The 14,395-nt window shown below is 42.0% G+C and overlaps 1 protein-coding gene across 2 annotated transcripts in view; it reads right to left on the bottom strand.

Moving 5' to 3' along the window:
- Nucleotides 1–14,395, bottom strand: part of BLM (BLM RecQ like helicase) — a 62,065-nt gene that overhangs the window by 5,840 nt on the left and 41,830 nt on the right. For both annotated transcript variants that reach the window (XM_060003621.1, XM_060003622.1), the window contains exons 16-19: nucleotides 12,465–12,612; nucleotides 5,519–5,718; nucleotides 4,885–5,077; nucleotides 1,654–1,776 (exon numbers count right to left, since the gene is read on the bottom strand). In XM_060003621.1, coding sequence (XP_059859604.1) covers nucleotides 1,654–1,776; nucleotides 4,885–5,077; nucleotides 5,519–5,718; nucleotides 12,465–12,612 — 664 coding nt within the window. The remainder of the gene's footprint in view (nucleotides 1–1,653; nucleotides 1,777–4,884; nucleotides 5,078–5,518; nucleotides 5,719–12,464; nucleotides 12,613–14,395) is intronic.

Here is a 14,395-nt window from a genome sequence, read left to right as displayed (position 1 = left end):
TACTTAGTAAATGGCTGTCAGAAAATTCTAGACCACATTTTACTCTTCTTTGCATAATAGTTGTGAACATTTCACATACTATGCAGGAAATGGGTCTGTATGAAAGCACACATTTGCAAAGAAGATGGTAATTTCCATAGGTATTTGCAACCCAAGGCACACCCAAAGCACGAAATCTCCTTCTAGGTTAACAGTGACCAGGTCTTCATTTTCTGAAGATATTTCCTGGCTGGTCTGGTTCACCCTCAGGCTACCCTACCTTACTGCATGGTAGGAAGGGCACACGGGCAGACAGTGCAGCTCGGGTGAAGTGTGCTGTCATCCCAGCTGGGGGACTTTGCGGAAATGAAAAGCCCTCACCACTTTTCCCCTCTAAAATGGGTGTTGGGGAATATCCAGGGAGGTCCAGTGGTTAGGACTGGGCTCTCTCACTGCAGTGGGCCTGGGTTCAATCCCTGGTCAGGGAACTAAGCTCCCGCAAGCCACGTGGTGTGGCCAAAAATAAATAAATAAAATAAAAATAAATAAAAAAACAAAATAAAATCAGTGTTATAAGGACTGAATGACACAGAATAGGCAAAGCTCTTGGCTCTGTCCTCCCTCAATAAGTGGGAGTGATCATGACCACACTGTGGGCTGTTTTTGCAGAGCAGCCCTACCTTACGTGGGCAAAAATCCCTATCCAAACAAGTTACTATACTAAACAAACATTAAGTTCCCACTAAGAGGTTAATGTATTTGAAGTAAGGATTTATGGAATAATTACCACACAGAGGAATTAACGAAAACCTGACTCTTCGGCGTTTTGTCAATGGATAAAACACGACTGTGGAGAGACAGAATGTGAAATGCATGCTCACTCATGTCTCATCCTGCTACTCTGAGAAGGACCCCTCCCGTGGTCCGTTACAGAAAGAGGGAAACATTTCACTTGGCTAGTCTGCATATGGCAATACGCTGAAGGAGGGCGCCCGACTCCTGCACCTGTATCTCCCACAACGAAATCTTTCTTTGTTCTCGATTTTTCCCCGCGTCCATGCTTTCCATAGCTCAGTGTTGAGCTTCGTAATTAGAGGTGCTACATGACAGGCTTCCAGCAACCTTTGGGAAGGTCCGCTAATGATGCACTCACTCGGGCAGATTCTTTCAGTGGCTAATAACAATAAGATTCTCCAGTAGTCCAATTACATGTTCATTTTCCCAAAACATTTAAACTCCACTCTTAAACTTTATACATGATTGTCAGATAACACTTCCCGTCCTCAGACATAGAAACTGAAAAACAAAGAGGCTATGTGTGGCCTGCCAAGGATTACAGAGTGAGATGGGGGCAGATATGTGATCTGCACCCAGGGTTCCAGATTCTTCAGGCACTTGCCTTAACAGAACAAGCAACTCCTGGGCCCAAAGGTCGTCCTCTGGGTCCTGTTAGCAAGTTCAGTAACGGGTCTCCCCTGGGGGACCTGAGCACCGGTGTCCTCTAAGAGGTGCCTGGCATACCACTGGGGTCTCCTCTGAGAACCTGGATGTCAGTGTGAAAGGTGTAGGGACCATTAACACAAGCCAGAAACCACATGATTCTAATCCAGTGAGCTGCATCGTTTAACATTAAAAGAGGTTTTCAGAAAACCCATATTTGGCTGTATACTGAACCTGGTAATGTCCACTCAGAATATTTCTGTAATATTGGAATCACTTCTGCACCATATTTTTCCAGTTTGTCTTCAGTAACACCATCAATTTGAAGCAAAACCTCAGGATCAGACGATAAAGATTCTGTGCATGGGCATAAAATTAGAAATTTAAATTACCACCCAGAGAAAACCCACTGAATTTATGCTCATTCACCCATTCAGCACATGTTTGTTAAGTGCCAACTAGCTGCAGAGCACCGGGTACATGGGCTGATTTTCTAAAAGGCAGTTAAATGCCGACAGAGGCAGCCCACAGGCCCAGAGGGCAGGAGCCTGTGGTCCAATCCCAGCAGCAAAGGTGTGTGGAGTCAGGGCCGAGAATGGGAGGGAGCACGGGATATGGGGGTAAGCGGAGTGGGGGTTCCTGGGCAGTGTGCCCGAGAGGTAACTGGACTTTGCTCTTGGCCCACTGTTCTCACAACCAAGACTTGTCTAGCTACAAGTATGGTGACGCTTGTTTGCAGAAAAGGCCCACATCTGTATTTCCAGCTCCGACTTCTCCCCTGCACTCCACATTTGTATACCCTACTCAGTAAGGCCTTAACTGAATTCTTACTTCCCCCCAACCCAAACCTGTTCTTCAGGTCTTTCTGCACGTGGGTGAAGCAAGTACTCTGCCTTTAACAAGTAGGCCATTAAGAGTCTTCTGCGTAGGGCTTCCCTGGTGGTGCAGTGGTTAAGAATCCACCTGCCAATGCAGGGCACAAGGGTTCAAGCCCTGATCCAGGAAGATCCCACATGCTGCGGAGCAACTAAGCCCGTGCCTCACGACTACTGAGCTTGCGCTCTACAGCCTGTGAGCCACAACTACTGAGCCCACATGCTACAACTACTGAAGCCTGTGCACCTAGAGCCCGTGTTCCTCAAGAGAAGCCACTGCAATGAGAAGCCCACGCACAACTGAGTAGCCCCCCCTCACCACAACTAGAGAAAGCCCGTGCACAGAACGAAGACTCAACGCAGCCAAAAATAAATAAATAAAATAAATAAATTTTTTAAAAAAAGAGTCTTCTGCGTAGAGAAGGCACAACAGTCTTACAGCTAGACAAGCCTGTTATTTTAAAGATCACTCTGGCTGCTGTACATGGGAAATGGATTGTAAGGGAAAGAGGGGAAACCAGAGCCTGGTGGAAGCCACTACAGGTGCGAGAGAGGACGCTGTGAACTAGCGGGTAGTAGTGGAGACAGAGAGAAGAAATAGATTCGGACATGTTTTGGAGGCTGGGTCTGTAGGATTTATTGATGCACTGGCTATGGGCAGTGAGGCAGTAATAATTCCCATGTATCTGAGTTGAGCAAAGGGTGGATTTCAAATCCGTGATTGTAACATCATTTCTATGTTTAGAGGAAAAGAAAAGACCTGTGGGACAGACCAGGAGGTTTATGGAAAGGGTTACTGGAAGATAAAGTGGGGGAGTCCCAGATCCCTGGGACTTCCCTGGCGGTCCAGTAATTAAGACCCCACGCTTCCACTGCAGGGGGTGTGGGTTCAATCCCTGGTCGGGGAACTAAGATCCTGTATGCTGTGAGGGTGCGGCCAAAAAATATAAATAAATAAAATAAAAAATGCAGATTCCTGATAGAATTTGTACTTTATCTGGAGAGCTGTTGGAATTTTAGCCAAGTATTTAGAAGATTAAAATGAATATTATGTTCACATCTGGAGATAAGGAAACCAGTTAGGAAACTTCACTAATAGCCTAGGAACAAAATACTACATTTCATGGTTTCTAAGATATACTCTTTTTTGTGTGTGTTTTGGCATTCCTGAGGTCAAGAGGCGTCTTACGAGTGCTAACGGCCAAATGGCAGCTGTGCTGTCACTGCCTCCACATGTGAGATCTCAGTCATAGCTATCAGTGCTGCCGGCATGCCGACAGCGCCACTGCAGTGCTCACATGTTGAACTGAACTGCACATGAAATGTGTTAGAAAAGACTAGATTGTGATTAGCATTGAGAAAATGATTGTGCATGCAGAAAAGCTCAGAAACGGAGTAACGGGGGATAAATTTGGCATTAACACAGCAAATTGTATGTTCTGGAGGAAATGACAATTCCACAGTTTCTTGCAAGAAACAACCAAGTGCTTTACATGACCTGAAGTAGATGAAGCAGTGTTACATTTGTGTTACTGAGAGACGTGCAGCCTCCCGCGGACACTTTCTGGTATCATCAAGAAAGTGTCACCATCAAATCAGAACGGGTGACAAGGATTTTGATTAAAATTTTGGGGAACAGAGTGGAGCATGCTAAAAAGGCTGTGTCACTAACGTTCCTGATGACATGAGGGAAAACAAAGACATGGACAACTGACTCAAAAAATAATTCAGAAGAGTCAGGTTTTGAATGTGAATTTTTACAAGTACTTAAATCAATCTACTTTGATTGTATGCATTTTCCATATAGGCACAGTTATATGTGATAAAAATCTAAATAAAGTAAAAACAACTCTTTCAATAAAAGCACTGTGTCACAGTTTAATTAGTAGATTTTTTTCTTTCTCAATAGTCCATAAAATAACAATGTGGCATTTTAGAGTTGATGAAATACTGTAATGACCTATGGTGGCAGGAGTGGGAATGGAAGAGAGAGAAGTGATGATTATAAGCTTTTATGAAGGAAGAGGGTGGAAGGAAATGTACATTAGTCAGTCAACCATGTGGCCAACTTATTTTCCAGGGACTCTACTATTAGAATTCTGGGTTGAGCTGTCTGAAGCCATGGAAATAACTCACGTCAGCAAGGATTTATCAAAGAATACTTAGACACAGCAGTGTGCTAGATCCGGATTCAGAGAAGCATAAAACAAAATCTCTTTTCAAAAGGAACTTAGCTCCGCATTGCAAAGACATGTACACACATAGTTAAACATCATAAGGCAGGCAAATAAGGCACACAAATTCATTAAGTGACATCTGGTGTTAGCGATTAGAATTATCCATATCCTAACATGCAGCATTAGACTGAAGTATAAGATTGAAATGATACCATATGTCTGAATAACAAAGTACTGTGTATATCTTAAAAAATATATTTTATCTCAAGAATGAGTTTAAACTGTTTTTCTGAGCTTGCAATTCAGAGATCAAAAAGACTGAGATATATTAATGCTCTTGATAAGTTCCTTAGCAAGATTAACTTTTAGCCTATTAACTTATGCCATGCAACAGAAGACTCACAAACACCAACCTGCAAGCTTCTTGAGAGTGACAGTATTAAAAATATTAAAGTAATGGACACCAAAAACTTTTCCCAGAGATTTGCAGACTTCTGTAAGCTCTCCAAGACACTTCTTAACCATCTCTTCCCTCTGAGATACCTTTGTCACTAAAGCTTTTTGTTTTTTCACACTGCTGGAATTTTCCGTTTCCATAAAGTCTACCTTTGTGAGAGAAAATGAGAACACAGGAATGAGTGCATGCACATAGAGGCTTTATTTAATGCTTAATTACATTTTTTGGGGGTACTTCTGTTATGCCAAGTAGATAGTAAGTCCCTTGGGAACGGGGCTGTATATTCTCCATCTTTATATTTCCCATGCCAGCACAGACTAGCTTTCTGATAAATGTTTATTTAATGAATATACGATGATTTAATGATCTGACAACCAACCCACTCAATTCATTTTGACAGGTGTTACATTACTTGGGTTCAATTTTAAGATCTCTTTCTAAATTAAGAAGAATAGAATATGTTCATATAGGACAGTATATATAAATTCAGTATCCATAAGCTTTGGAAAAGACACTTGAGTTCACAGTAAAATAGTTCTGTCTACTCATTGTAAGATAATAAAATAAAATAAACATTTAAAATACCATACCTTTAAATGCCCATTTAGTACATGTTGGGCTTTATTTCCAGGCATCACATATGCAATTGGTTGATCATTGGCATTGATATATAAGTCTTCATCCAAAATCCTGTCAAGTATCAGCTTTTTAAAAAGTCTTTCAGCATTGTGTCTTGAATAAGCGGATCCCTTTCCAAATATTCCTGACTGAATTTTTGCACTCTTACTCCCTGGTAAGAAGGTAAGAGAAATTAGATTAGTAAATGTAGGTATACCATAACTCTAACAGAAGAGGCTAAAAAAGCCATTTATGGACAGGTCTGGGTAAATGCGATAGCTAAGCTCTTCTGCAGGAAAAACCATGGCACAAATAGACACTTGTTTCCATGAAGGAAGAATATTTGAGTAGAATGCTAAAATAATTGTATGTACTTCTCTTCATCTTTTTATAACGTGCATTGGCCAAAAACAGCAGCAAAATTAAGTTTATCATTTTAGCATGTTGCATGTACAGCTTATAAAATTATATTAGAGCAAACAAATCAAAGACAGTTCATATAAACCCTAATAGCTTCATATCACTGTTGCAGAACACTCCACAAGGCTGTATACTTCCCTCCTCCTCCCACTGACTGAGAGTCCCACCCACAGCTAGATCCTTGGTTTCACATCCACGCTGCACTAATGACTAAGGTTTTCATCATAAACACAATTTAAAAAATTTTATTATTTTTTTGGCTGCATTGGGTCTTCGTTGCTGCGTGTGGGCTTTCTCTAGTTGTAGCAAGTGGGGGCTACTCTTCCTTGTGGTGTGCAGGCTTCTCATTGCAGCGACTTTTCTTGTTGCGGAGCACAGGTTCTAGGCGCATGGGCTTCAGGAGTTGTGTGGCACGTGGGCTCAGCAGTTGTGGCTCGCGGGCTCTAGAGCGCAGGCTCAGTACTTGTGGAGCACGAGCTTAGCTGCTCCGCAGCATGTGGGATCCTCCCGGACCAGGGCTCGACAAGTGTATTCTTAACCACTGCGCCACCAGGGAAGCCTCACAATTTTATTTTAACAATCTACTTAAGAAGGCTTGTGACACTGATTATAATCAGAATTAACAATTACTTTGTAAAGCTTTAGCTCTATTTTAAGAGTTCCAAATAATTACATTATTGTAAATTTCAGATGGCTTCTGGTCATAGATGCTGAATGATTCAAGTTTTTCCGTCTTCAAGTGATTTGTATCCCTGAAATGTCACAGTCCTGGGGCAGGACTACTGCTCTGATAACGGGCTGGCTGATGTGCACCAACCCTAGTGCTGAGAATAACTAAGAAATCTGGACGAAACATAAACAATTTTCTTAAAAAACACCTAAGAGCTAAGGAGAAACTGAAGAATGTGTCAGAAAAATGGCTGACTTAGCAATGTACATGAAAGGTACAAACAGAGATGTAGATGAGGGTGTATTTAAAAGGCTATTTATCACATCACTATTTACAATAGAACAATATGTCCTAAAATAAAACTATTTAAATATATTTCATCAATATGATAAAATATAAATTAAAAACTACTTAAGAATAAAAAAATAAGAAAATGCTTATATCTTGTTATATAAAAATGACAGAAACTATACATACAATATGATAAATATGTGATTGTGAGCAAACACACATTAAAACATTAGCAGTTTTTTTGGGAGCTATTTGTATTTTTCGGTTTTCTACATATTATAATGTAGAATGATCATGTATCGTTCTTATAACAAATTATTTTATCTGCAGCCCCTTGTACCCCCAAAAGAGTCCAAACTAGGAGAAGGCAAGAATCCAGAATGGGAAGACCAGCATTAAAAGTTGCTTTGTCCTGAGAAATGTACAGATCCAGGAGACACAGCTGAGAAACTGAACAAACCATCTTCCTACTCCAATCTAGGCTACTAATTTTTTAATTGCTTTATAGATTTTTAATTAAAGTAATACATGTACATAGGAAAAAAATACAATATAGCACAGGCGGGTTTATAATTAAAAGGAACATTCCTCTGTTCCACCCTTCCCCTCCCTAGTCTCACTCTTCTCCAAGGGAATCACTTTTTAAAAAATTTTAATTTAATTTTTTTATTTTTAATTTTTTTTGGCTGTGCCTCGCAGCATGTGGGATCTTAGTTCCCTGATCTCTGGTCGAACCCGCGCCCCCTGCAGTGGAAGCACAGTCTTAACCACTGGATCGCCAGGGAAGTTCCGTAAATCACTTTGTTTTTTTTCTTTTTTTTTCTTTTTTTGCGGTACGCGTACGCGGGCCTCTCACTGTTGTGGCCTCTCCCGTTGCGGAGCACAAGCTCTGGACGCGCAGGCTCAGCGGGCATGGCTCACGGGCCCAGCCGCTCCGCGGCATATGGGATCTTCCTGGACCAGAGCACGAACCCGTGTACTGCATCGGCAGATGGACCCTCAACCACTGTGCCACCAGGGAAGCCCCCGGCAATCACCTTTTAAATAGCTTGTTTTCAGCTCTTCTAGTGGTTACCTCTGCATGGAGGTACTCTTGCTGTCATGCCACTGGCCAGAATCACCACCTGACATTTATTTATTGACCCTTCACAATGAAAGATGAGGCTTTATCTCATTTATACCACCCCCTTCACTTTACCCTGCCCTGAATTTTGCTAGTTACATAATACTGGTTCATCTTTTGGTTTTTGGGGTAACTTTAGAGTGTCTGACCACTCTCCCTCCCCACTATGTAGGAGGCTACCAGCACCCCAAGCTGTCCATATACTCCCCTTTTATTTTTATTTATTTATTTAAAAAAATTAATTAGTTTATTTTTGGCTGCGTTGGGTCTTCATTGCTGTGCACGGGCTTTCTCTAGGTGTGGCGAGCAGGGGCTACTCTTTGGTGTAGTGCGTGGGCTTCTCATTGCGGTGGCTTCTCTTGTTGCGGAGTGCAGGCTCTAGGCACGCAGGCTTCAGTAGCTGTGGCATGTGGGCTCAGTAATTGTGGCTCGGAGGCTCTAGAGCGCAGGCTCAGTAGTTGTGGCACACGGGCTTAGTTGCTCCGCAGCATGTGGGATCTTTCCGGACCAGGGCTCAAACCCGTGTCCCCTGCACTGGCAGGCGGATTCTTAACCACTGTGCCACCAGGGAAGTCCCCCCTTTTATTTTTATTTATTGTACTTTTATTTTTACATCATCAAGATTAACGTCTATATCCTGCTCTGTTCTCTAACCATGTTTAAGTCTATACATTGATTCTATTGCAGCTAATCAGCAACATTTGTATTACAACAAGCTTCCTTCCCCACTTAGAACTCATGACTCTTGTGCAACTCTAAGGAGGATGTTCACTGTATTCAGACAAACAGATTATTTTTTTGCATATTTTATTAATTACTCAAAATCATGCAGCCATTTCCTTTGTTTTCTATTTGACCTTGGTTCTCTTTTATAATCTTTCCTTGGGAGTTTCTTTTTTTTTTTTAAGATTTTTTTTGCTGTGGGCCTTTTTTTTTTTTTTTTGTGGTATGTGGGCCTCTCACCGTTGTGGCCTCTCCCGTTGCGGAGCACAGGCTCTGGACGTGCAGGCTCAGTGGCCATGGCTCACGGGCCCAGCCGCTCCGCGGCATGTGGGATCTTCCCAGACCGGGGCACAAACCCACGTCCCCTGCATCGGCAGGCAGACTCTCAACCACTGCGCCACCAGGGAAGCCCTGCTGTGGGCCATTTTTAAAGTCTTTATTTAATTTGTTACAATATTGCTTCTGTTTTTTATGTTTCCGTTTTTTGGCCCTGAGGCATGTGGGATCTTAGGTCCCCGACCAGGGATTGAACCCGCACCCCCTGCATTGGAAGGCGAAGTCTTAACCACTGGACTGCCTGGGAAGTCCCTCCGCAGGAGTTTCTAAGTGCCTTTCTCCTTTTGTTGTTGAGAAGTAACATTTGTGTTCTTTACTGTCATCAATAAAAAAATTCATTTCTTGTTCTTTCTCTATATTGCTTGGGACTTATTTTTCCCGACTTTCTGTTACAATTTGTACAGACTGCTTACTGGACCTGCTGCATAGCTGTGACTCTGGGATTTCTTCTCACTGGACCCATGGGTCAGTTCCTCTGTTTATGGTATACATGATATCACCTTCTTTGCCTTCTAGTCTCCAGGGCTACTGACATTAATCTGATGTCAGTTTGGTTTTGGTTTGCTTTTTCTTTCCAAAGCTTTCTGGAGTACTTCTGAAGGGGTCCAGAACATGCCACAGTGGCATAAAAATTATTTTGAGCAGAAGGTACTTGAATTTCTGAAATCCATCTGCCAAAAAGCAGAGACTCCCAAAAGAACTCAGTTGTCTTAAATCCCCTCCCCAGGAGCAACCAGAGAAAACTGACTCTTATCATTGGAGATGAGAAGTCTCCACACAACACCTAAACAGACACTGTCACAAAAACTGCCATGTCTCCCCGCTATCTTTCTCCTAAGGGCCCATTTATCTTTCCCTCAAATCATTTGTTTCCTCCTAACCCTTCTCCCGCCTCTACTTCCCCTATTAAAACGGTACACCAGCCTCAAATTCTAATTGCCCCTTTGAGTCACATTTTCTATGAACTCCCACACATACGTGATTAAATGTCTTTTCTCTTGCTAATGTCCCCAACAACTAAATATAACAGAGTGGAGAAAAAGTTTTTCTTCCCTAACATCTCGTTACTCTTGGTATTCTTTCTTTTTTTTTTTGCGGTATGCAGGCCTCTCACTGTTGCGGCCTCTCCTGTTGCGGAGCACAGGCTCCGGACGCGCAGGCTCAGCGGCCATGGCTCACGGGCCCAGCCACTCCACGGCACGTGGGATCCTCCCAGACTGGGGCAGGAACCCGCATCCCCTGCATCGGCAGGCGGACTCTCAACCACTGCGCCACCAGGGAAGCCCCACTCTTGGTATTCTTAAATTTCATCTTATAAAGCATCTTATTTAGCATAAAGTGGGCATATTTAAGAAAAATTTTGGCCACGCTGCGTGGCTTGTGGGATCTTAGTTCCCTGACCAGGGACTGAACCCAGGCCACAGCAGTGAAAACACTGAATCCTAGCCACTAGACAACCAGGGAACTCCCCAAGTGGGCATTTTAATTAAGGTTTTTTTTCTTGTCCATTCTGGGAAATTTTCTTTTATCATTGGTTTGAGAATTCCCTCTCTCTACTTTCTATTTCAAAATTTTATTTGTCAGATTTTACATCTCCTAAGAATTGATCTATATTTTGTCTCTCACATTTTCCATATAGCCTTTTGCTCAGGTCTTAAGAAAATTTTCTTGACTTTATCTTCCAACCTTTCCACTAAATTTACTTGTGTCAATCATTTAAAATTTTTAACAGCTCTTTCTCTATTTTCTGTAACATTCTATTATTATTTAAGTCTTTATGAAGATACTATCAGGAGTTTCCCCTCCCATATCCCCAAAGCTATTGCTTATTTTCTAAATTATCTCTATCCCCAGGGTCAAATATGCTACTTATTTGGTCTTTCGCTTTTTTCTTTTTGGCTGCACCTCACGGCTCACAGGATCTTAATTCCCAGACCAGGGATCAAACCCTCGCCCCTTGCAGTGGAAGTGGGGAGTCCTAACCACTGGATAGCCAGGGAAGTCCCTTGGTCTTCCTCTTGAATTTTTTTTTAAAAAGATTATTTATTTATTTATTTATGGCTGCGTCAGTTCTTAGTTACAGTGCATGGGCTCTTCGTTCAGTGTACGGGTTTCTCTCTACTTGTGGCACGTGGGCTCAGTAGCTGTGGTGCGTGGGCTTGGCTGCCCCGCAGCATGTGGGATCTTAGTTCCCTGACCAGGGATTGAACTGGCGTCCCATGCATTGCAATATGGATTCTTAACCACTGGACCACCAGGGAAGTCCCCTTGATTGTCTATTTATATTTAGTCTTTAGGAACCAGGTTAAACTTTTTAGGTGGATTTCTTGTTATTTTATATCTAGGTCTATTTCCCCTCAAATTCCTCCCCTGAATGGGGATATCTAGTTACCAGGTTTGCTTTAGGGTAAGTGGGCTGGGTGGCCCCCAAATGCCACTTAGGGGTGCTGGCTCCCAGCTCAGCTGTCTCTCTACTCCTCAAGCAGTTTATCTTTGTTCTAGAATCAACTGCAGGCTGCTATTCCGTGCAGTTCTTTTGTGAGCAGACTTTCTTTTAACCGTCCCCTCCTATTTTTGGCTCCTCTGCTTTTACTCCCACCCCCCAGGCCTCTGAGCTTCCAAGTCTGAGTCAGCCTGGTGATAATGGGGTTCTACCTGGTTGACAGCCCCTCTGCTGTAACTTTCTCTACATTTATTGTGCATTGTGATTTACTGCATTTCATTCCATTTTTCAATATGCTTCCATCCATTTCGTCAAAGATTTTTAAAACCTCTAATCTGATGATGGCCTCTTTCTGGTTTTCTATGCTGTTATGGATTTAATCCTCATTTTATTTCCTTGCTACTATTTTAATGGGGCCTCAAGTGAAAAAAGAAGACAGATACTTATGCTCACGCTGCCATCCCGAACTGGAAGTCAGTCAATGGGTAATTCTCCAGGGAAGTTATATTCTATTCACTCAGATGAAATTGTATAAACTTTATTATTTTCTTTTTTGTTTGTGGAAACTCATCTTAGTGACTTACATAAATTCTATAAAAATAATTGGTAATAATTCATAAAAACTGATTTTCTTTTGTTACTCAAAAAGGTTTTATTCTAAAACTCTTAGCTTCTATAAGAATACAGAAGAGATTCTTTCTATGTACTTGTAATGAATTCTTTAGAGGTTCAACTTTTTTTTTTTTTTTTTGGCTGTGCCATACAGCTTGTGGGATCTTAGTTCCCTGACCAGGGACTGAACCTGCGCCCCCTGAAGTGGAAGTGCAGAGTCCTAATCATTGGACCACTAGGGAATTCCCTAAATGTTCCATTTTAATCGATGTAACTCAAACAATAAAACAGATGACTTACCCAAGAAAATGTCGACCAGCATATTCATAGTAAATCTCCCAGAAGGACCTACATGTTTTATATTTCTTGTTCCTTGTGATGAACTGTGTTCTTGAACAAATCTTACAATATTTTTTACATCATCAGTCACATCTCTTGTCTTATAATCCTATGAATAAAAAGAGATTACCTTTTGCTATAATTAAGATACCGATACCTAGATCACTAGGATTTAATACTAACTGTAACAGTCCCATAATAAACCATTTCCAGACTAAAACCAAGACCAAAAACCAAGGAAGTTTCAAATGTTCATTCTTTTTTAAGTTCTTATATTAACCTTATGTCTAGAATAATTAGCACTCTACTATATCTATTTCATTTCTGTTTCACAGACAGTTACCTGAGAGCACTCTGTGGATAGAAATATTCTTTTTCTTTCAAAACCCTTCATACCTCTTTTGGTCACTTACTGGATGGTGACCTTTAGGGATGAAAAACATTGTCCAACCATGCAGATGTGAGTTCTGATCTCTTTTGGGTCTTTGGTGCCCAGTCAATCCTTTTTATCATCTCCGGTCAGTTCCCTTTCTCATTCCCCTCAGTTGTCTCCAAACTCTGCCTACCATTACTATGTGGTCTTTTGCTATTGTCTATCCTAGTTCTCTAACCCAATACTAAGCACCTGCTGTTCTCAAAAGCTGCATCGTGCTTCTGTGCCTCTGTGTATGTAGTTCCTCTACCTTCGAATCCTTGTTCATCCACCACAGTCCTGAAGACAAATAGGTTTCTTGTCCTATACTAACAACTGGTAGTGATTCTGAGGCTCTATCTGGCATCATCATGAAAGAGTGCCCCATCACTCTCTCCAACATCATTCCTGCCTTAATTCTTGGTGACTAGTGTACAGAGATGATCCTCCCACACCTTGGCCTTTGGCAACTTGATCTCCTATACTCCAGTGATCCTGTCCTCCACATATGTCAGCCCCTCACTCCCATGCTCACACCCACTACCTAGCCTTACTAGTATCAGCAACCCTTTTGTTCTCCGACCGCTACCTCCTGCCTTTCTAACTCACGCCATCTAGTTTCTGACTCCAGCAATCCACTGGGACAGCCTATCCATTGATCCTCATCCTCAGATGTTCAGCTTCAACTCCAGAGCCGATCAATTATAACATAACCTTTCATATACCTTCAACTCCCCTGCCCTTGGGTCACACTGTTTGACAAAACACACGAGATCCAGTTCTCCACCATTCCATGCCTATAGCTGTGTAGCTGAACTTGGCAGGAGAAACACACACAACTATGCTGACTGTTTTCCCTTTCAGTACAGGGCCACAAACCTCAAGTGGATCTTTAACGCTGCCAAGTAATCGATGATACATGCTTAGTCTCTCTCTCCCCCATTCTCTTAGAATAGGAGTCAGCAAATTACGGCCCATGAGCTGTATACCTGTTTTTGTAAATCAAATTTTATTGGAACACAACTATGGAAAAATCGGTGTATTTATTGTAATTTATGTCTGCTTTGGGGCTAAAATAGCAGAATTGAGTAGTTGTGACAGAGACTGCCCACAAAGCCTGAAAGCTGGGTTGGCCAAAAAGTTCGTTTGGGTTTTTCCAAATAAGATCTTACGGAAACCCGAATGAACTTTTTGGCCAAGCCAATATTTACCACCCTCTGGCCCTTTAAGATAAAGTTTGCTGACTCCGGCTTAGATGACAATTTCACACTTTCTCCTTTCTCTTCAATCCCCACTCTTGTCCTGTCAGCTGACTACCTTGCTTCCTACTTTGCTGAGGAAACAATCAGAAGAGAGCTTTCAAAACTTCCTTCACTACATCCATCCCCAGTACCTGCCCCACATTTTCTCTTCTTTCTTGCTGTTATTATAGACGAACTATCCAAGCTCCTGTCTAAGCCAGTCTTTGTCCTTCTGCACT

The sequence above is a fragment of the Delphinus delphis genome, chromosome 2 (assembly GCF_949987515.2).
Source record: "Delphinus delphis chromosome 2, mDelDel1.2, whole genome shotgun sequence".
Lineage (NCBI taxonomy): Eukaryota > Metazoa > Chordata > Mammalia > Artiodactyla > Delphinidae > Delphinus > Delphinus delphis.
Note: the sequence above shows the minus strand (reverse complement) of the source record. Positions and strands in the feature narration are given on the sequence as shown.